At 39.1% G+C, this 22979-nt stretch overlaps 2 protein-coding genes and 1 pseudogene across 8 annotated transcripts in view; 1 reads left to right on the top strand and 2 right to left on the bottom strand.

Annotated features, from left to right (window-relative positions):
* The window catches only part of LOC145478979 (uncharacterized), a 5165-nt pseudogene extending 1550 nt beyond the window's left edge, over window positions 1-3615 (bottom strand). Inside the window, exons 1-2 of the transcript XR_014048352.1 lie at window positions 3146-3615; window positions 1-1877 (exon numbers count right to left, since the gene is read on the bottom strand). The exon at window positions 1-1877 is cut by the window's left edge and continues 1550 nt beyond it. The product of XR_014048352.1 is annotated as an uncharacterized LOC145478979 (transcript). The remainder of the gene's footprint in view (window positions 1878-3145) is intronic.
* Window positions 3616-4001: 386 nt separating this feature from the next.
* Window positions 4002-7939, top strand: LOC145469264 (uncharacterized). Of its 4 annotated transcripts, none has more exons than XM_081452962.1 (3): window positions 4002-4532; window positions 4959-5034; window positions 6237-7939. In XM_081452962.1, the coding sequence occupies exons 2-3, from the start codon at window positions 4960-4962 to the stop codon at window positions 6591-6593; spliced, it is 432 nt and encodes a 143-aa protein (XP_081309088.1). In that variant the 5' UTR covers window positions 4002-4532; window position 4959; the 3' UTR covers window positions 6594-7939. The 4 variants fall into 4 exon arrangements, with proteins under 4 accessions (XP_081309088.1, XP_081309093.1, XP_081309082.1 ...); XM_081452967.1 differs by lacking the exon at window positions 4002-4532 and adding an exon at window positions 4573-4610; XM_081452956.1 differs by lacking the exon at window positions 4002-4532 and adding an exon at window positions 4580-4841.
* Window positions 7940-10619: 2680 nt separating this feature from the next.
* Window positions 10620-22979, bottom strand: part of LOC145478972 (uncharacterized) — a 56074-nt gene continuing 43714 nt past the window's right edge. For all 3 annotated transcript variants that reach the window (XM_081457191.1, XM_081457192.1, XM_081457193.1), the window contains exons 42-56: window positions 22579-22751; window positions 22053-22091; window positions 21337-21453; window positions 20364-20623; window positions 19558-19807; window positions 19060-19137; window positions 18535-18606; window positions 17923-17940; window positions 17644-17760; window positions 17102-17215; window positions 16389-16712; window positions 15942-16080; window positions 15736-15838; window positions 14883-15019; window positions 10620-13047 (exon numbers count right to left, since the gene is read on the bottom strand). In XM_081457191.1, coding sequence (XP_081313317.1) covers window positions 14906-15019; window positions 15736-15838; window positions 15942-16080; window positions 16389-16712; window positions 17102-17215; window positions 17644-17760; window positions 17923-17940; window positions 18535-18606; window positions 19060-19137; window positions 19558-19807; window positions 20364-20623; window positions 21337-21453; window positions 22053-22091; window positions 22579-22751 — 1918 coding nt within the window. In that variant the 3' untranslated portion in view covers window positions 10620-13047; window positions 14883-14905. The remainder of the gene's footprint in view (window positions 13048-14882; window positions 15020-15735; window positions 15839-15941; window positions 16081-16388; window positions 16713-17101; window positions 17216-17643; window positions 17761-17922; window positions 17941-18534; window positions 18607-19059; window positions 19138-19557; window positions 19808-20363; window positions 20624-21336; window positions 21454-22052; window positions 22092-22578; window positions 22752-22979) is intronic.

Genomic DNA, 22979 nt, shown 5'->3' with positions numbered 1-22979 from the left:
AACCCCAGAAGTTTGGTCTTGCAACGATGCCGTGGGAGCAGTTTCCTCCGTAGGGACAAGGAAGGCATCCGTCCGTATTAACTGCAGCATCTGTGATGAAGAAAACTCTTTCCAGGCTATAAAATCCAGCTTGGCATCTCTTACAACTGGCTTTGTAATCGTCCTTTGTAAGGTTTGCAGCGTCTGTTGTTACGTTTGTCGTGCTTTGCAGAACTCGATCGAACAGGCACGTTATATTGGACGTGTCGTCTGTACTAATTTTTATCCCGGACCTCAGATCCAATATCGTCGATAATTCAAACTTACTAGAATTTGGTTCAAAACTTGAATTGTGGATACTGAGAGATGAGTGTGATTCAAGATCAGAATAAAGAAAGGCGGATGGGTAATAACAGTGAAGCTGATGAGCTCGTGTAAATCGACTGCTGCGGAGAGAAACCGTATTATTGTTGCCAATAGAAATATCGCCGCCTCGCCCCTCAACAATGTTATCTTTGAAAGTTACATTTAAAAATCTGGTCGAAGTCTGCCATAGCCTAATTATCGACGCAAGTCCTCTGTTTTTCAAAAATATTGTATTTTGAAAATCCACTTCTACCAGATCGTCTGCTCTGAAGATTTGCTTCTCTATAGGAATCCCGGGTAGATCAATCAGTCCATCGTTACTTTCCGGATTCCTTGAAATTGCGAACAAGTTCTTATAAAAATTTGTAGCGGAGTTATTTACAAAAATTGAATTGTTCATGCGCAGAGTTCCTTTTTTGGCAGAAAAGTAAAATGCATAACCCTTGTTAGATTGCATCGTCACGTTATCCATTGACATTGTGACCTGCTCTGACGTCATAGCAAGCATAGGATAAGGATCTCTATCCCTGAGTGTTCCATTTATCAGGCAATGTTTCATTTGGACTGTAATCCTTCTGGAACACGCGAGGTTGTTAATAACTCTCAGTGCACTTGTTAATGTGTCATCCATTGAAAGGTTTTCAAACGACGAGTCAAAACAACCATTTACGTAAATGGCACCTCCAACGTTAGAAAAAAAATTACTTCTGCAGAAATTTACGACTCCAACTGATTTTGACTGGCGGGAAAGGATGGCTATCAAATAGCCGTCACCCCATTCAGAAAGTCTGGTTAAGACAGGGAAAATCTTGCATTAGCGTTTTCTTGGAAGACGCAGTCGTGAATGTGAATTTGAATTTGTGTATCACTGTCCGCGTTGAGGGTACTGATTTTTATAACCGGCTGCGGCTTATTGCGACGGAAATTAGAATGAGCAATGGATATTACCACGGGCCCTGCACTTCCAACATCGATGGCTGCCCCATTGCTGTAGAATGTGGTGTTGCTGACATTCAGATAGAGCGACCAACTATAGACACCGCTCCAGTTCGACTGCAAGAACAGAGCTGTGTCACAGTGGGAAAAGGTGCTGCCCGAAACTTCAACAGAGCAAAATCCGAAACATCGAACACCACATCTGTCACGTCCGAGTTTAACAAATGACAAGTTCTTTAAAGCGACTCGCAGTTCTGTCACCTCCGAGTTAACCGAGCTGAAAGGAGACCCTGGAAATGGTGTAGGGGCGTTTTGTGAGGGCCATTGAAACGAAATCTCACACGAAACGTTCGCTTGTGGACCTTTTGCCAACCAGCTGGAAATGGTTAAACTTATCTTCAAAACGGGCGTAGATGAGTTGCATGTGTAGGGGTGTTTACTGGTGCCTGTTCCATCCAAGAAGAGTGATCCTTTGTTGACAACGTGTAATAATGAATGCACCAATGTCATACAAGGGGCGTCCTGGCTGCCACAGGTCGGACCGTCGGTTCCGTTGGCTTGGGAGACGTAAACACTATTAGTTCTTGGAGGAATAACTGTGGTAGAAAAAGAACAAGTTTAAAAAAACACTGAGCAACATATATAGATGCCCTGCCTCGAAATTACAGACTACAGTACTGAAATGGCAGTTGGGCCGGCGATGTTCAGTTATTCGATTTTTAGATACTACAGAAAATAAATGCTACTCAATACGTAAACGGTTTGATATGAGAGTAGTTCTGCACGAAAGAGTTGTTGATAATTGAAGTTTCGACAATCTGACCGGAAGTCACCTACGACAACCTGTGCCTTAATCGAAACGTCTGTCAGCGGTTACAGTCCTTTGAAAGGGTTATCTTCACCAAAGCAATCACAGACAAATACAACTGCAAACCAAATCATTTTTATTTAATTTCAAGAAGTTTCATAATTAAACTCTGTACTAAGGTAGGAGCTCTCGGTGAACCCCTCTATTTTAAATCTTAAAATTACGGATTTTGAACCTTCTCTTTCTCACCATTTTGTGTGACATCGTTATTCCGATATTATTTCATTTTAAATTATTATCTCGTGCATTTCATAGTAATTTCGATTTTGCCATACATCCTTAAGGTCGAAATTGCAGGCATCCTACTTTTTACTTTCATCTACGATTTCTCCCCAATGTGAGCTTATCAATGATAGAGCGCCTGCCCGGTGTTCGGGAGGTCATGGGTTCGATTTCTGTCGGGGACTCAGATTTTTTCTTTGTCCCACGCCCGTGTCATGTTGATCAGTTCACTTTTCACATTTCATTACTGAGCCACACCAGATTCCCAGATATGCCAAAGCAGTATAATTATCTTCCCAAAGTGTGTAGGTATATTTTTAGTTATTTTAGGAAGTGTGAAGCTCTGCGCGACATCCAGTGCCGTATCAGAATCTCTTACAACACTTAACAACGCTTAACTTCCGTGGAACATGAAATTTGTTAACTTGAGACACCTAGTCGGATCTTAATTTGCAAGCCGGCCATGATATGCATGTTCAAATCTACCTACAGCTGTTCATTCGGGAACTATAACTGAAAAGCAGCGTAAATTGCTAAACTGCGAGTAATATCAGTGAACGGATAAGTAGAGCTGAAGAATGTCAATTTAAACCAAGCGACCTAACAAATTGTTTTAGGTAATGCTAAGACCTAAAACACAAGCAAGATACCACTCGATCGAGAAGTTGAAAATGATAGCAAGATGAGGGTCTTTTCTTTTTGTCTATATTTGGTGTACAAAATTACATATAAAGTATTATATCATTTCTGCCGTATCAAGGAAAAGTGTCGCACCTGCCAGGATGCCCACAAAACAAATCAGAAGATAGATGAGACAGCGGTGAAAGGCAGTTAATGCTTGTTTTTCCATCTCGTCATCACTGTACAGTACTCTACTTCAACTGATTACTGATCACTACGTACACCAGAGAACTTGCCTTTTGTTAGAATAAGCTGAAGGAAAGGCGAGAGGCACTTTCCCTAATAAGGAGAAAACGCATACTCTGATCATTTCAGCGAAGGGCCACTTACAAGGCGAATTTCATTTCCTTAGGGAAGACTGAAATTTCATCCCGGTTCCATCCGGTTTCAGCACCTTACGTTTTAGCAATTTTCCACTTACGAAACCCGGGTTACGAAGCAAAAAGTGGTGATATGATATGTCTCGATTTTCCTACTCCTTTATTTGGTAGCAATAAAGAGAACGACAGTGATAAATCACGTGGAATAAAAGATAGAAAACTGTTTCTTCCAAAGCGTGACGTGGTGCGGGTTAATGACAAGAAAAACAGACTTTTTGAAGACCAGGGAAAAATGAAAATTGTTCTCACGTGTACGACTCTAATAATAAATGTAAATTTATTTGAGCATCTGCGACGTTAAGCGTCCTTTAAGATAAAAACTGATTCCTTACAGTTAATTGAATATCGAACTTTCGATCTCCCGCATATTGAAACAAGCACACGAGTGAAACAGAAAGACGACGTACATTCAAACATTACTCGAGTGATACTACAAAACACATATGCAGAAATGCACGCATTGCCTGTAAACATTATCAATTTGAGGTCTCTACATTTGAATGTAAATGAATGTCAAGCGTTCAATTCTTACGCCCCGTCTAACTAAGTCTGAGAAATTGTAAGCGAAGTTTACACTTTGAAAAAGCATCAAATGTTTTCGGTCCACACTAAGCCGGAGAAATTTGAAAACGCAGCAATCACTGGTCATTTTGGATCTGTGTTTGAGGAAAATGCGGGCAGGGAAATGGCATCAAGTTATCGTCACGTTAGTGTTTCGAAAAGATCCGTTTTCAAAACGTTTTCCGTTCACAATAAAAGGCAAAGCCAGCGGTTCCAAATTTCTCCGGTTTAAAGAGTATTTTCGAAAAGCTCCGTTTTCGTGACGTGTTAGTGTGGACGGTAGGCCTAACCGTAGAAGTTGAATGAAGTGTGGATGGGGCCTTAGGTATAAACAAGCGAGATGAAGGGTGAGAGAATCGACAGACTGTCTTACTCTTTATCCACTCTTGGTACCAGAATTTCCTATCGCTGGTACAAGATGAAACGTGGAAACATCAGGTAGTAGAGGTCAGAGTTGACCTCGCTACCTGGAATCGTAACCCGGTTTGGTCGTGTTCTTGAAGATTGCATCACTCCCCCAAGCCACTCAATTGATTGAGGTACGGTGACTATATAGTAATTTACATTTATGACAGTTCAGGTTAGTGAAAGGTTGCTGTACAATATACATAAGCTCAGTAAGTTTGACTTATTTAGTATACGTTTTGTCGAGTTGGATCGCCAACTTGTTGAAAGAGACAGGCAGGTAACAGAAACCACATCGGTTTAGTCAATTTTTAACATAGCGTTATGGTGAGTAGATATTGAACAGTTCTGGCGGTCACCACCTCACGGACTTGTTGTTGACAATCACAGCTACAGATGATGGAAGCTGAGACACAATTAAGGGCGGCTTCACCACCGCAAATGTAAGAATTTAAAGCTATACGATTAAGTCGAACTGATCAGTTCGATGAATACAAAATGGTTAACATATACTTGAGCTGCACTTGTTGTACGATTGATCACGGATTTTTATATTTTAGAATGGCAGCGAGGAATTTCTTGTTTTTCTGCGTCTCTTTCTTGGTGCCTTTTGCTGAAGTTTATAGCCAATCGCAGGTAAGAATATTTAACAATTATTCCACTTACGCTTCGTGTTGGATTATGAGATGATAGATTGCGGGTAGCTCCGAGTCGGCTACCGATAATCATATCATGTCCAACAAGCGCGAGGGCAGCGCGAGTGGAATAATTGTCTTATTGAAAACGCCCCCAAAATATAGAAAACTAAACTAAAATAAAAATAAAAACGCCCTCCAAAATTACACGTACGCTTACCGTATTTGCAGGGCATGGTATAATGACTCATATACAATGATGGCTAAGCCAATGAGAACTCTTGAATTGCGCTGTCCAATGATGAAGTTTTTAATAATCTTAATTATATGATTAGTTTTGCTTGCTGGTACTTTCCACTTTGAATCTAAACGACGAATGTCACTTCCAGGGTCTTGCTTCACCCTCCCATCTGTATTTTAGTTGGAGGAAAATTGTAGAAACGATATTGAAAGTCCAAGACAACCTGAGATGATCTTGATAGAAAATTATAAATGAGTGCCTGTGCATGTTTATTTGTGACGTTTATAGAGCTCATGTTTCTGTTCTGCTGTCCTTTTTTTTTCTTTGATGAATTGGAATCAGGTTCAACAATTACAAAGTACAACAACGACCTGGTATGGAGAAAAAAGTATAGAAACTCTTAAGGCTGCTTTGTTTTGGTTCTCAGTGTGTGAATTAATAAATCCCACAATATTAATTAAGGAGAGTTTTGAATTCGACGAAAAACGTCACAGATCATAACAGTACATGACATACGGCTCGTATGGTTGGGTTGAAGCCATCTCCATAGTACATCTTGTGCAACATGGCACCCTCTGTCGACTCCCTCAGAACTTCCAAAAAATCTCAAATGGGACACAAGTTAAAAGAACAACGTCACGCTTTCCGCATCTTGAAAAGTTTAGCCTTAATTTTTCAAGTTCTTCATTTGTAATCCGTGTTAACCTTCTCCATCCTTAACCACCCTCGTTCCTTTTTGATTCGTTATTATGTCTTTGACGTTTTTCAGTCTTAGTAAACTACTTGCTATTTTCAGGGTTACTCTAGTTTAAAGGTAGTTTGGTGCGTTGCCAAAGTAACACAAAACACCGTGAATGAGCTCCTTTAACTTAAAACAGTGTTTAAAAGCATTTACGTCAATGAGAGCTGTTTTAAACACCAAATTTAAACGGACAACTACTAATATTATCTTCTTATCCCAGTTTCTTCGCTGGTGCGTACAGGAAAACGGCATGTGTCATCAAAACTGGGAATGCTGTGACAAGATGTTATGTAGCGATCACTTTGGAATCGGCAAGTGCATACCAATTACGTCATCGCCTCCTGTTTTTCCTGTTACATGGCCTCAGACTTATCCTCACCATTGGCCGGTACTATGGCCTTTTCCGCTGCTTAAACCAAAGAAAAAGTTAAAAAAGAAAAAGAAAACAAAGATCTTGATTAGAGTGTGCGGTGATCTCATGGGATTGAACGTCAAGGCAAAGAAAAAGAACAGTTTATTTAGAAGCTTAAAGTGTAAACAGAGAGAACGCGATGGACACAAGGATAAAACGCAGTAGTAACAACTCTGGCTCATAGCAATGCCTTCCTGCAATCTGTAGGTTGAATACTGTAATTTGATGTGCGTCTTGAAGGCCTCTTTTCTTTTCCCGCTGACAGCGTTAGAGTGTTTCTGTCGAGGAACTATCGGCTGATAGTTGCCTCGCGGAAATTTGACGTTCTTAAAACAAATATTTGCTCGAGAAGCGAAGTTTCGAGGGCAAATATGCTAGTTTTAAGAACATCAAATTTCCAAGGGGCAACTATCAGACCGATATTTCCGAGACAAAAACACTCTGTTGTCTTTATTGTCCACAATAAATTTTCTTCCTCGCGCCAGTTCAACAGTCTCGGTCCATAAACACGCAAAAAAGAACTTGACCATTATCAAGCCATCTTGACCGTACAAGCTTAGTTAATAACCCATATAAGTTGGTTCTCGTCTCTTTTGCAAATCACGAATTTATCTCTTGACAGTTCTACTGTCCCAAGGAAAATTAAAAAAGCAGTCCTTACTCCAATCATAAAGAAAGATTACCTCGACCACGAACTTTACGCGAGCTTTAGACCTATCTCAATCGACACAGCGCCGGCCCCTGTTCACCTGATATCCTCCGCGCCATAGACGACGGTCATTGCGTTATACTCGTTCTATTAGATCTTTGATTAATGAAAATTTTCGGTAGAGTTAATACAGTGTCCCCAATTAGCCCATATGGGCTAAATACATTGACACTAAAATAAAGCTCTTACTTACTTACTTACTTTACTTACTTACTTACTTTCCGCTGCGTTCGATATACCGTTGACTACAGTATCCTACTTGGCAGACTTAGTGATTACTATGGCATCAAGGGCAAGGCGCTGGCATGTTGAAGATCATACCTATCGGATAGAAGTCAATTTGTGTGCGTTGATAATGAGCCATCTTCAAGCAGAGGTCTCACGTGCGGTGTTAAAAAGGGTTCGGTTCTAGGACCTATGCTGTACTCCATGTATACTGCTCTAGGGAGGCAGCGTGGCCGAGTGGTTTAGGGCGCTGGATTTGAAATCTGGAGGTCCATGGTTCAAATCCATCACCCTACTGCTATCTGGATTTGTTCTCGGTAGTCCCGAGTTCAACTCCTCGACTGCGTTGTGTAAATAGCCAACTGGTCAGCCTCCCACCAGTTGGGATTCTTAATAGTTTATTTTCTATTTGCAATATTTGGTTACTTATTTACAGTGTCCCCAATTAGCACAATAGTGTTAAATACATTCCACACTTAAATAAAGTTATTATTATTATTATTATTATTATTATTATTATTTACTCGCTGGAGTAGTCAAGCAGCACAACATGGCCTATCATTATTATGTAGATGATTCACAGATCTATATGCCTTTCCGCCCTTCAGCAAATGGTGAACCAGAATACTCCAAGTCTCGTATCGAGTTGTAAAGATATCGAACGGTGGATGACAACAAACAAATTGAAGTTAAATAATGATAAAACAGAACTCCTTGTTCTAAATGCAGGTTATCTGTTGCCAACCATGCTCAACTCCATCTATGCTGGTACTGAATTGATAACTGCATCAAAGTCTGTAAAGAACATCGGCGTTTTGTTCGATAATTTGGTCCTCATAGACAAACAAATTACCTCTATTTGCAAGTCACCTTTTATCATATACAGAAATTTATAGCGGAGCTTCGGCGGCCCGAAGGGCAGCCAAGCGGAGCACCAGAACTATAGGAACAGAACCACGTGCATGCATAAAAATAGAAACCCATGTAACTCTTTTTTCATGGTCAATCTGGCTAGCGCCATTAATCGGGGGCGCATGCGCCCAACGACGACGACGACGTCGCACAACATGGCGGCCATCCAGCTAATACCAAGTATGCGGTCTGTGGTTTACAGCATGTCTTTGATATTGGACATACATAATATGTTCAATTGACACCTGTCAAAGCAAGCTATTTGCTGACCAGTATCCGGTGACCATATCGCGGGTTCAGGTTAAAAACTCATCGAGGTCATGTGTTTTTTTCAGGTTGATCGCTGACCAAATGCTAGCTTTAGATAGGATCGCGGGCTCATGTCAGGTTTATTTGTTGTAATTAGGGCGACGATCAGGGCCAGGTTGTTCCAGGTGGTTAACTCTAACCCAGGATTAAAACTAAACTTAAGTATAATTTTTTCTTGCATACAAATGTTTTTCACTGCTTTTAGGTCGTGGCGGGGCTGCGTTTGTAGTTTAAGATCATTCAAACTTAAAACAGAAGGCCAAACAATATAAACAGAAAACCTCACAAAACCTCAACAACCTTGCAAAACTCAAATCAAAATTCTCGCTTATCGTGTGCTAGCTTTTAGACTTGGCTAATTCTATATATTATCTTGATATCTACACAAAAACAACAAAGCTAACTACATAAAAATTTATTAGACAAGAAAATTTCAAGATGGCGGCCATATTACGCTAACGTGGCCGATGTTTGACATCATTCTTTGTTTCACCCGTTGAAGAGATGAATTCTACCATCGAGAGATGAACTTTTACGTGATATTTTTATATCTTGATATCCACATAAAAACTACCAAGCTACTACATTACGTGTCATTAGAACAAAAAATTACACTTCGTTTGAAGATGGCGGCCATACGAGAGTAACGTGGCCGTTGGTTTGCACTTCATCCTGTTTTCAATTCGTGAAAGAGATGGGATTCTAATATCGAGAGATGAAGTTCCTGGCGACAGTAGACTGTCTTGATGTAAAGACAAAAACTACCAACGTATTAAGAAAAACGTTATTAGACCTGAGATGTTGGACTTTGTTTCAAGATGACGGCTATATTAGCGGAGTTTCGGCGGCTCAATGGGCCGCCAAGCGGATCAGGATAACGATAGGAACAGAACCACATGCATGCATGGAAATAGAAACCCATACAACTCTTTTTTCTTGGTCAACACGGCTAGCGGCATGGATCGTGGGCACTAGCGCCCGACGAAGACGTCGGGAACATGGCGGGCATACTCCAGCTAATACTAAGTCTTGGTTTACAGTATACGCCTTTGATATTTGACATCCGTGTTATGGTCAGTTGACACCTGTGAAAACAAGGTATGCGCTGACCAGTATCACTTTACCATATGGCGGGCTCATGTGAGGTCATGTGTTTTTTTAAAGTTGACTGCTGGCCAAGTAGTTGTTTCCGATTTGATTGTGGGCTCATGCCAGGTTAATTTGTTGTAATTAGGCCGGGTTGTTCGGAAATTGGGTTAACGCTAATCCACCGAAGTATAATCGTCTATACAAGTGTTTCTCACTGTTTTAGGGGCAGGGATTGAGATTATTCAAAATCAAGTCAGAAGGCCAAAGATATAAACAGAATACCTTACAGCTAAGTTACAAAACTCAAATCAAAATTATCGCTTATCCTGGGTTAGCTTAATCGGGTTTTGAGCAAAACGGCCACGAGCTCCGCTTTTAGGCTTGGTTAAATCTTTATGTTATTATTTAAATATTGTGAGATTCTCATCCAAGCATTTATAACCTCTAAGTTGGATTATTGCAATTCCCTTTTGTCGGGTCTTCCGAAAAACCAGATTCAGAGATTGCAGCTAGCAGTATGTTCAGAACACAGCCGCGCGGCTCCTCACTGGAACTCGGAAGCACTATCATATCACGCCTGTGTTTCAAGAGTTACACTGGCTGCCAGTGGCCGAGAGAATAGATTTCAAAATTTTGCTTTTGGCCTTTAAATCTATTAATGTTCTTGCCCTTCCTTATTCAAACGAACTGTTACAACCATATGTTCCTGCTAGATCATTACGCTCCTCCAAAAAATCTCTACTTTGTACTCCTAAATGTAATCTTATACAGACACAGAGCATTTTTCGTATATTGCTCCAGTTTTATGGAACTCGCTACCAGACAATATAAGAAACTGCAGGTCACTTGCGACATTTAAATCTAAGCTAAAGACTTTTCTTTTGAAACGTATTTTTTTATTTTTTATCTATAAGTTATTTTAATTAGTATAATTTCGAGGGGTGAATATAAGAATGGGACATTCTGATTGGTCGAAAAGCTCATTATATGACGCTATATTCACAGGGAACAGGTGCTCTCTTTTGCCTGAAACAGTTCTAAATACCGTGTTATTATACAGTTTGTTCTGTATTCTCAGTGGCCATAGTCTTTAAGCATACAGAGCTGACGCCATTTCTATAGACAGTAGAGCCCGTTTATGGCTTTATGCACGTGTGCTGCGCGTCACTCGCCTCACGAGCGATGGCGGGAGAGAGATTCCAAATTCCGCAAGGGATACACTTAAAGCTTAAAAATTAATGAATTATTAATGATTTTATTAAGTGTAAAATGGAAGAATTACTGGATTCGGTTTTTGCATGATTTTGAAGTTAGCAACGGCTCGGTTTTTTATCCGTCCCAGCCCGGGATAGGCAAAGCGAAGAACCCTATCAATTTCACGCATAAGACGGAGGGAGGCAGCGTGGCTGAGTGGTTAGGGCGCCGCGGACTTGAAATCCCGAGGTCGCGGTTTCAAGTTCCGCTAGATTTGTTTCTCGGTAGACCCTACTTCAACTCTTCGGTCATGCTTGTAAATAGTTAATTGGTCTGCCTTCCGCCTATTATTATGAAGCCTATTATCTTTACTCCAAATATTTCTTTCTTTCAGTTTAAGCTAGAGACATGCCTGCCAACTTGCGGATCGACCACAATAAACATTCAACATTTAACGTTTAACAGACTGTTTACCACCCCCCAACAAAATTGTCATGATACACAATTAAATATAGTTTTATTGTACAGTATTTACAGTTTCATTGTTGAACATACCATTGTGGTACAATGTCATTACAATCCTTGAAAGATACTTAATCACTGAGGTATTCTCTATGGTGGCATACATGAAGCTTATGGTGACCTTATTGTTCTCTGTTTATTGTCACATGATTAGCCACGTGACACTTGGTCGCTTGGTCCGCGATTTGAAGAAGTAGTAGGTGACAATGATGACTGTTCGTTGATGGCGTGGGAAAGGAGCGAGATTTGACCATCAATCTTCAATACTGAAGAAATACACTGTGAAAGACAGAAAATGTCGCGACGAGTGGTAGCCTGGTTTTACATCCATTCAAGAAAATATTTTCTCCCTCACGCACTAAGAGGGAGTGAATGGTTTTAAGAATTCAGTTGAATTTTGTCTCCACGAACATCAACTAAAACTGACATGACCTCATTTCATGTTATTTCAAAGTCTTTTTTTCCCTATCATCTGCAGACGGTAAACAGTGTTGCCAAGGCAACAAAGACAAGTGATCAATACCCCGTTGGCAGGTTCAACCATCTCATATGAGACACAGGGCGCTTTCCGTTCGGAAATTTCTTATCTGAAATTTCCGTGCCATTTGTGCCTGTTTCGAAATTTTCGGAATTCAGTTTTGGTTGAATGGGAGCGCCTACAATGTTTCAAATAACTTCAGTCGCCACAAAGTTCCTTTGATAATGGAAGGCACTCCTCAGCGGTATGTTTTTTTTTTTTTTCATTACTACAGGTTATTTTTATGGTGCTCTAATGCACAAACAATATGTCGAACTCTAAACCGAGTCGGCCCGAGTCCTCTGATAATAGCTTCAGTCTTCCTTCTCAGTCTAGTTTCAGTCTCTCTTCAAACAAGAAAACGTCTACCGGCCGAATTCATGAGCACTATGTAAAACCTCTACCAAAGTAGGCTGTCGTAGATAGGTTTGCCAATGTTACTTTGATCCAATCAAAGAGGGTAGATGCGTCAAGATACTTGGAATCGCGTGCATCAATAAATCAGTCGAATGTCGTCTTTAGGAGCTGTCATGTCTACTACGATTCGTCGCAATTCTTTAGGTCAACGTTGTCACTTAAAAGTAATGCCCTATTTCAAAATAATACCGTCTCAGATGGCATGTCATAGGAGGTTTTGTTAACCCGACGTTTTCCGTTTAGTGATACAGTTGGGATATTCTGATCTGTTTTGCCTGCATACACAAAATGATATCATTCCTTTTGTCCAACTTTTTCGTGATACCGTTTGGCTAAAAGTCAGGTACTTCAAGGCGTCGTTCATTTAATAAACTAAGGGTTGAAGTCTTTCGCCGGTTAGAGAAAATAATCAGCCCCCTACTAGAGATATCGTTAAACAAAAACAAAAAGACTACATGCAATCGGTCCGAGAATGATCGATGAAGAACACTCGAGCTTGCACTCAAGGGCTCTGTGCTAAGTCATCTATAAAATACAAAAAAGGTTAAAAATCATTTAGAGCTTCAGAAAAGAATCTGCATTGAAGAGGAGTGCCTTGCAAGTTGCGAAAGGCCTGACGTTTTATCATGCTTCGACCAAGTGACTTGTCTACTGTATTTTGTCTGTCTTTGACGTCAGTGGTCACAGTCCGTTGTTAGTGGTTCTTCATGTCACAGTGCACGCATCTGTAAGTCAAATTAAAATAAGCATTATTCCTAAGAATAAAGGAGAGAGGTATTTGCTTGGCTTACGTTACAGGGTTTGTTCCACCCCAACAAAACCAACAAATGAACAGTTTAGACAGAAGGCTAAGTGTTCAGCAGGATTATCTAGGATTAGAAGATTAGAAGAAAAACGAGACAACTGTTTTTAAATACCTGTGTTGATTAAATTTCAAACAGGATTGACGGTTTTTATTTAAAAAAAAATATATCTTAAAAATCATTAACACAATGTATGTAGTGTAATAAACTGTAAAATTAGCTTCTGTGATTGGTGACTATAGCTATTTTCTCAGATTAAATCTAACGTTACATTGTAAACATCATTGCAGATAAATTACGTTTGAAAAAGTCTAAACCATCATTCTACATGTGATTTAAAATCCTGATATTCTCAGTTCCCCTGATCAAACAAGGAGAAGACCTATCCACTAAAAACGCAATTCTTCAAGGGGAATTAACGATAATTTATCAAAACAGCTAGAAAATTTGGATATTTGCCTTTACATTCGTATTTCAGTAATGTTATTACTCTAGCAACTTGACTGAAAACGTTTAGTACGTTCTAGCGTTTATGACATGCTTTTCAAAACATAATGCAAGTTTTGCTTGTCGTTTTTCTTTTTTCCCGACGGTCTTTTTTAAAATTTGGAACGAGACACTATTTTGTGCAAAAATAATAAATGTTTCATCACAGCTAACACTCATTGTAAATGCTATTCCTCGATAAGGAGAAACTACATATCGTCGCTAGTACCGGGCGACTACAGAACGAGACAAACTAAACAGATCACTGTTTGACGTTCTTGAGAACTGTTTTTCAAAATCTTTTGAGCTACAACAAAAGCTGGGTGAGTCTTTTTGAGATAGATAGATTCTCTAGCCTTTAAATTTCAAAATCTAAGACGGAAACTTTCATAACCTCTTTCATCTTCAGAGTAAACCTTTGAGACAATTAACGCTGTTTAACTTGGAGGTTTGTTTATGGAATTTTTTTGTGTGACAATTTAGATGAAGGTTGTCCGAGTTCATGTGTTGCTACTGTTAAGTGCATTGAAAATTTATTTTTTAAAATTTTTAAAGCCTGATGCTTTTAATTGTGAAAGTGGTTAAGTAATTCAAGTGAAAGTGGTTAAGTAATTCAAAGTTTTGTTTGAGTGGAATGTAGTTAAATTGGTTAATGAAATTTATTATTTTTGTTCCGTGTGTCACTGCCCCATTTGTAACTTTTCTTATCAAAAATAACTATGCATGCAAATGCGTTCAATTTAAACAACCCGAAAAACTTCACAGGTCTAGCCAAACAAACTTGAAAGCGGTCAATTACATTATTCATGATTGATTTAAACGCCATTCACAGAAATGAGTATGTGACATGCTCAGCTAGACTACTAAAACTCTAGACAGACCAGAGCTGGAAAGTGTAGCTGACCACCATACCAAATATTTACTTTGTGTCGGAAAACTGACTGGCAGTTTAAGAGCTATCAAACACCAACCACACACCTCATCACAGGGGGCTGCTTCAAACTTTAAAAACGCTACTCGACTCCCAGTTTGTTTTGCTAGACCTCAAGCTTCTTCGCGAAAAACACTCAAAAAAGTCATAGACACGTTGTATTCGTTACTTTTAACTTCGTGAAGCTACGTGTCAAGAAATTGAGCGAAGTAGCCATGTTTTCTTTTCCATAACGTATTACGGAAAACTTGAAATTCCTTTATTACGAATTGCATAGCTTGTACTATGCAACGTCTTTGCAGTTTTGAAGGCCACATTGAATCACGTGACCTGTCATTACCTTAACGGCATGCAGAATAGGCACTATGTACGTTGCAGTCTGAGAAGTCGTTCTGTTTTGCCGCCACCTTGTGTTTCACTCAGCCACTCTTTGCATGGAAACTCATACGTCCGACCATTTTCATCTGTCACTGTCACCTGCAAAACATGGGGAGAAATGAAGTTTGAAGAACCTGAAAGGGGATATCCCTGTTTAAAACGTGAAAACCTTTTGCTCGTTTCCACTCGATCGTGGTTTCATTGTAAACAACATTATATAATTAAATGAATAACTAACTAACTAACTAACTAACTAACTAACTAACTGACTAACTAAATAAATAAATCATATTAGATTTAATCTCTTAGTATTTAGTATTTTTTCCCTCTTATTACACATCGTTTAGTATCCTTTTGCACACGAAATTTTGTCAAATAGCTTTCGAGCTCCTTAGCACTACGTGTATGAATAAGTCATTAACTGACTGACTGATCCATTGAAAAGGTTCGGACACTATTACTCGAGGGGATTTTTCTTCTGGTTCTTTTCAATCATATCCTAGTTTCTTGGAATATCTATGACCGTGGCTTTGATTCACCAATGAGATTCATGTGGTCTGGCTCGAATCCAAACAATCGCCCATTCCCTCTATTAGACGCGCCTGCATGGAATCATGGTAGTTGTATTCATCGAAACAAATATCCAGTCTAAGATGATGAATACAACTACCGCGATTCCCCGCAGGCACGTCTCATAGAGTAAATTGGCTATTGAAGGTGCAAAAAGCATTTCTGGTCTCAGCACAGCTCTCTGCTTCTTCAGAGAAATGGCCTCTTGAATAAATTATGAATTCCACACAAGTGTAATCTCGCACCTTTTCCAGGAACCAGCTTGGAGTTGATCCTGAGTTATCGTGTAGAATTCTAACTTGCCTCAGCTTACCGAGGTCAGGTAATACGAGAGTGTTTGTATCATTTCTAAGAAGAAGAGAGATTAAACAACATCATATAAAATGCATGACCAATAAAACATGAACACATTATTCTGTACTGTGGTCATTCAAACGAGATATCAACTTACTTTCCCCTTGTAAAATGTTTAGTGTCCAGTTTTCTGAATCCCGAATCGCCTTTCTCCCCATATAAGGTTATGTATACCTTAGCGTCTGTGTCAGCTCCATCGATGTCACCAGTTGAAGTAGTTATAGTGTAATTAGTACCTGAAGATAGAATAGTTAGGTTACACGACATGCCAGCAAAAACGTGAGCCTTAGAAAATTTCAAAACTATGAAACAGTTTGTATCATGCTGGAGTGGAAACTCGAAATTGAAATGACTCAGAAAATGACTCGAACATCATCACTGGCTCAGAAAACAAAAATGGCAAAACCATTATGTCTTATTGATGGGGCATTGTCACTTTTTAAACTGGGGATTATTTCGTGGTAAAGCTCCCTGGAGGTGTCCCTATAAGATTAATTTCGGTTGACTAACCACGCCGCAGTTTTTTGATGCAATAAAAACTTACCTAAACCAAAGAAGTAAACCATATTTGTAGAATTACCACCACAGTTCTCTTTGTCATTTCCCTTGCACGGCATGTTACAGAGAGCCTCATCTGCTTTGCCATACTTTCCATAGCGATGCCCGCAAAAACACTTGTCAGCGTCCTGAAGTCCAAAGTATGAGTATCCTTTTTCTTCCAGTGCGCATGATCGTACGCAGTCTTCCTGAGTGACGGATTTGACTGTGGCTCTGTCCGGCAGATCATGTTTTACAATCTCGTCCTTGTAACAGCCGACCTTTTGGAAAAGTAAGAGCACGTCTTCTTTCTTTTCTTCTGGTAGGTTTTCTGTTGTTTGAATTTAAAGAAAAGGCTTTATTAATCTTTATTTGCTAGAATTGTGAGAACTACATAGAATACTACTGACATTATTAACTTCACTATTATTTGACTAAAATATAAACACAATTAGCGACTTTAAAATCGAGAAGAAATCAGGGGTATGTTTCATCTCGAACTCGCTTGTTGGACCATTTTCGGGGCAACATGGCTTCCAATGTTTTTTCCCTAAAATCTGCAAGAGAAGACTCACCACAGTTTTTTTCTCGTTACCTCAGTTGCGCATGTGTACAACGTTTGTTGTTCCCTCGAAAATTCCATAGTCAAATACCTTTATTTCGCAATGCCATCTCGGATTTCCCAACTTCAAAGTTTAAAAAAAGGAATGGAAAACTCACCAATCAGATTTAAGGCACTGGCATTCTTTTGATAATCCTCATTTCCGATCTTCAGTTCAGGTTTAGGAATTTTTGCCTTCTTTACGATAGGATTCTCAGCATCTGGCTTGGAAACTGGAATTAAACACCGAAATCAACACCTTAGTTTGTATTCCTCTTTCAATAATATTATCTCACGACTTGTATGCTCTTCTTTACAATACAGGCGTGCAATTGAGGCGTTCTTTTACAAAGAACGCCTCAATAAAAGGTATTGCCCAGGTTACTCAAACTCTTGTTAAATTACGTTAACACTTTGGACAACCATTCATTACTTATCTTTACAATGGAACTCACTTTAAAATTAAAGATTCGAAGATCCACAAATTTGTTTCGGTATATTTTCTCTGAACATCTGACATGTTTTTCTTGTTGTGCACGTGATTCTTTTAGCGGAGGGGAGAGGAAACTGCTTTTTTGGAGAATTCAAAAGAGGGCGCCTTTTTCAAGGTTTTAAATGTTGTAATGCTTTCAGTAAAATTTAAAAGTATGCAGGCAATTACCTTGACAGTTCCGTCCTGTAAAATCAGAAGTGCATTTGCATCGGTAGCCATCCATCCTCTTATTATCCCGGATGCACTTGGCGCCATTTTCACATGGTTCTGGGTCGCACTTGTTCCCTGCAATTTTTTTTAACTCTCATTTATAATTAAGTCTAAACAAAATTTTATTTTTGTCTGGGTATTTTCTATTAATGGTGTTTTGATAGGCTGACTCTCTGCGCAAGAGTCTTTTAAATCTCCTGCGATCCTCGTCTTAGAGACGGTTAAGATAACTCTTACCTGAAGTGGACTCTGATCCTGTAAAGATATAAAAAGAATGTTATTAACTCAGTTTACATGTTGTATAATAAGGTTCTTTCGTGAAGAGGTAGGTTATACTCAGTCCGTCTCTTCTTAGTTACTGCCCTTGTGCGCTGTTTTTCAGTACTCCCTGCAAGTTTTGCAACTTTCTCAAGTAGTTAAAAGGATGAGATCGCTGCCCAGTGAAACCCTCCTTCAAATTCGCTTTTTATGACCTGCTTCAATCTTGGCGAGTAAATGTATATTTCTGGCTATAACTTAACGCCAAAAAATGTTAATGAAATATTTCATATTAAGAGAAAATATCATATACATTGACTCAAGACTTGGCTCGCTGTTGATCTAACTGATGAAATTAAGTAACGTTCCTGACAGTCCATTTCTATAATTGTCCGTGGCTCTAGAGGCCAAAGCCACCTCTAGTATCCTCTAGATCTGTCTTCTGCTACTTAATGCCATTATGTTTAATTATGTTTTAAGACAAGTCTTTTTGTGTGGTAAGATCACTCAAAGTAGTGAAAGCTATTCTCTTGAATAATATATCCAAGTGATCTTTCCAGTCGACCTTGCTTTATTGCTTTTGTTACTAACCCTGAATCTCGTCATCAGCCTCTTCGTCCTTGTCATATTTACCGGCATTGTGTGAAATATCCACGGCACTTGCTGCAAATAAAATGTAACTGAGAAGCTATTGATTCTGCACAACAACAACAACTTTCTTTATATCCCACTTTTACTACAAAATTTTAACTAAATAATCCAAAAAGTTAAAAGGGCTTACGGGCTATCCAAAATAACTATTAAGGGCTAGCAAAAAGGATTAACAAGACAAAGGTTAGCGAGAAACCACAGAAGACCTTTTCACAGCAAATTAATTAGAAAGAATATTTGGAGAGCTGTATAATGGTGGTTTTTTACGTGACAACATAACGGCGTATTAAAGTCATGTTGTCACGTTTTCGGCCCGGAATTAACTGTTGTCTAGTTCCAGGTTGGTCTTTTAGACGCACCAACGGTTTAGGTAATGAGGAACGCTCAAAAAAGAACAACGACGTCACTGAAACGAGAGGCGAGATAAGAATGTCTGTTTATGCATTATACAGGAAATTAACTCACAATCTAAATCATGAACGTCCCAGTCTCCTGAGGCTGAGCCATCACCCGAGTCCAGCTCGTCATCATTTAAGATCTTTGCTGCGTGCGGAAACAAAAAACAAATGTTCTGTGTTATTTGGCGTTGAATTTCAAGCTTATTAGTAGGATTAATTAAAATCGTTGTAAGGATTATTCTTGGTTGGATTATAGAAAAATCCTGGCCTGGGAAATATATAGGCGTTATAGACGATTAATTTATAGGTACATCATGATGGAGATTACAGCAGTTCTTGCAGGAAAAAAATGGCTGCTCCAACATTGAAAAAAGGGGAAAACTTCTAATCTTATCTTAAATTTGATCATAGCCTGCTTCTCTCATTATTCTTCACTCTCAGCTTTCACGCTCATTCGGGATCAAAAAGTCGCAAGAATTTCTTGTACATAAAGCTTTTTAGGTACTACCTTTTCCAAACATTTAGCTGTCTTAATGACAAATGAGTAAAGTTATGGGTGTCATACCTTTGACAGGACAACTCTTAAGGTTTCCAATCTGTTGCTCGTCCAATGCTTTGTTGTAAATTTGTAAGCATGAAATCTTTCCAGTGAACCTCCTCTCGTCTCCATCCCTGGCACCGATCCTGATTGGATACTGGGTAGCAAGTTTAATCTGACCGATATTACGACTCTTTACCATCTTACCATTGTGCCAAAGTTGCGCTACACCAGTAGTGTTGTCGTATGTTGCACCGACCTGATTCCACTCGTTCAGCTTGTAGGAAAAAACAAAAGATCTCATTCAGCATGTCTCTTGCGTTCACAGTAGAGAAAAAGCATATAAACGCAATTTATAAACGTAGAGTCGCAGAGGCAATATATTTATCATTAGTCATCTTATCAGCGGTTTTTGTTACTGTGTATGCATATCAGGTTCATTTTGCGCTTATGATTGTTTGACATCTTTAAACAAAGCTCCTGAAACGAAGACATTCTTAAACTCTTTTTTTTTCTTAAGACCGGGAAGAAATTATGTGCTTCATTGCGCAGCTGGTTACGAGCTTTTACGAATCATTTTGTAGCATCTCAGGTCTTGTAACTTCTCTTTTCATCGCAGCCATCAGGAATCGAAATTAATCCTAATCAGTTTTTTGAAATAATAATAAAACAACTGCCTGTGCACTTTTTTGAGACTAGAGATTTACTCATGGTCTTGGCCCTTTAGCACTCTGAGCTTCAAAAACTTTATACGCGTAAAGAACTTCAGGGAAAGAAAAGTGACCCTGCAGTATCCCCAAATTGTGGAAAGATGCAAGATTGCGACCGCGTACCTGTAACACCCTCGACGCAATTGGCTTATGGAAAACTCCATTACGATGCACAAATCGCACAAATAGCTCAGTGGACTCAAACTGCCAAAGATGGACTCCCCAACCATGTGTTTTGTAATTTAAGATGGGTCCCCCACTACCGGTGGGGTAGACGTTAGCGAGGATTGTCATGGAGTTCTGTGTGTCCAGCTTGCCGTCATTGGGAATCTCCACAAATGAATCTGCCGTACCTTTGAATTCGAAGGCTTCATCTTCATTGTCTGTTCAGCAAGAAGAGTGTATTGTCAATATCAACTCTTGAAAATTTTGCCTTTGAAAATGGTTACATATTAAACTGTTTAACAGTAAGTAGAACTCTTAAAGGGGCTCAGTCACAGTATTTTGAGTTATTTTGGACTCGCACAAAATTACATTTAAATTGAAGGAAACCTGAAAATAGTAGTTTACTAAATAAGAAAACTACCAAAGATATAACAGTAAACCATAAAGGAACAAGGATAGCTAAGGATGGAGAAGATCCTCGTTCATTACAAACGACGAACTTGAAAAACTGAGGCATAAATTTCAAAGATACGCAAACCGTGACGTAGCTCCTTTGACACAATTATGTAAATATCAAGAAAACAACGATTTATGCTCGTTAGTTTCGGGTTCAGTATGTGACCTAATGATGGAAGAAATTAAAAAAGCGCAAAAACCTTTCAATAGTAAGCTTGCTCGTTTAGTTTCACAACAAGAAAACACATCTTAGACAGCACTGGAAGTAACTAACAGTCCGTTGGTATCAAACCTTTCCTTGCTGCAGCCTTGTGTACTGCTCAAAAGGACTGCACATCTTTATTCAAACTGTTACAGTTCTACTCTTGGGATAATCCAGGTGTATATCGAACACGACCAAACATTCATCAAAGTCACAGCTGCTTGGACCATTGTTACCAATAACACTATAATTAAGTTGAAGAATAACCCTTACCATCAGGGCCCGTGCTGAGGTCCACATTACTGAGTACTCCATTTTCGTGGTTAGGTCCTGCATCCTTAGCACCAAATGCTTTGTTTAGTGGATACAAACCAACTGGCTTGGGTATAGCTGCAAAAATAACGACAAACAGCACTGAGACAGCTCTTACTATCTTTTTTCACTTAATTGCTCTCCTCTTAGTGTCGTAAGGTTGTCCAATTCTAAGATGACTTGTAAAAAGAGAGCTCTCTTGATAACGATTCCATTAGTCCGACTGAATGATATATATAAAAATGCCACGCGAGAAGTCGTTCAATCCTTTATATTCACATCATTCGGAATAACCGTGACGGTGTCGAATACTGAAAAATGTTCGAGCCAGTGGCAAACAATCATACACATTTTGACTGACAACGTCATCTCCTGGCCAGAGCTACTTCATACCTAGAAAACTGACACCAGATTAAGCAAATGATCGGTTTTATGAATGATGGGTCTGTGTTTGGTGGCGCTAGATTCAACTACTCCACGATTAGTAAATAGCCAGCTGGTCAGCCTATCACCAACTGGGATTTTTAACAAGTTTATGTTCAATTTTCAATATTTGTTTGCTTATTTCAGTGTCCCCAATTAGTACAGTAGTGCTAAACACCTCGACACTCAATAAAGTGATTTAATTTTTTAATTTTTAACAAGATGCCATCCTCACATGCGAAATGAGTACAAACCTTCTTCCTCTGAAGATGGCCCAGGACCAGTTCTTCCATCTGCGGAAACATTTATTCACATAAATAAGAACTTACAATAACCAGATTACACACTGCGATTTTCACCACAATATGTTTTTCGTTTGGTCATTTCTTTTTATTCACATTACATTCTTTCGCATCTAAAAAGTCCCGTGCCGCTTTGTCCCGGGCTTATTTAAGGTTGGTTTAAAATGTATTGAAATTTGAGAACGTCAAGGGATTTTTGTTTGCATTTAATTACTGGTGCAAATGTTCTCTCACCATTCACTGTCCACTAATCGAAAGCTTTTTAGGTTAAATGACATCCATCTTTCGAACACCATAAACAGAGCATTAACGCTTTCCCCTTTTATCTTGGCAAAATATTTTTCTTTGATATCATTCATAGCCTTTAGTTTATCATTCCTCTTTCTTTCATTATTGATAATGCACGATATATGTTGCGATGTTTCCTGATCGATAGATTATGCCTTGATATTCATCTTCCTAGTCTACTGTCACTCACCTGGTAACCGCCAGCTCAAATGTACTCTTTTGATTGGTCCCTCAAAATGACCACTAGGAAGTTCGACTGCCACTGATGCACAGTCAGCCAGCTTATCTGCCTTCTGATATGCCTCGAGGTAATAATATTTACCTTTCTTCAGGTGAATACGTTCAGACTTCTGTTCCGGGAATCTTCAGAAAAAACAACATCCAATATTATTCCCTAGTCATTGCTATTTCGACGACCTATATAGCATGGTAACCCGTCAACCAATACTGAACTAATTATTTGTAAAATGAGTGGATCTGATAGCTTCTTCACATTAAATATTACGATACTAATTATGATAATCCATTTTCGCATATTCCAAAATATTATCCAGTTTCACAAAATGGTGTTTACTAGCCGAAATTGCTTAA

This window comes from Orbicella franksi, chromosome 2 (genome assembly GCF_964199315.1).
Source record: "Orbicella franksi chromosome 2, jaOrbFran1.1, whole genome shotgun sequence".
Lineage (NCBI taxonomy): Eukaryota > Metazoa > Cnidaria > Anthozoa > Scleractinia > Merulinidae > Orbicella > Orbicella franksi.
Note: the sequence above shows the minus strand (reverse complement) of the source record. Positions and strands in the feature narration are given on the sequence as shown.

Coding starts and splice junctions, on each gene's coding strand:
- LOC145469264 (XM_081452950.1), top strand. CDS start 4,897: ATGGTTAACATATACTTGAGCTGCACTTGTTGTACGATTGATCACGGA. Junction 5,035..6,236: donor AAGTTTATAGCCAATCGCAG/GTAAGAATATTT, acceptor TTCTTATCCCAG/TTTCTTCGCTGGTGCGTACA.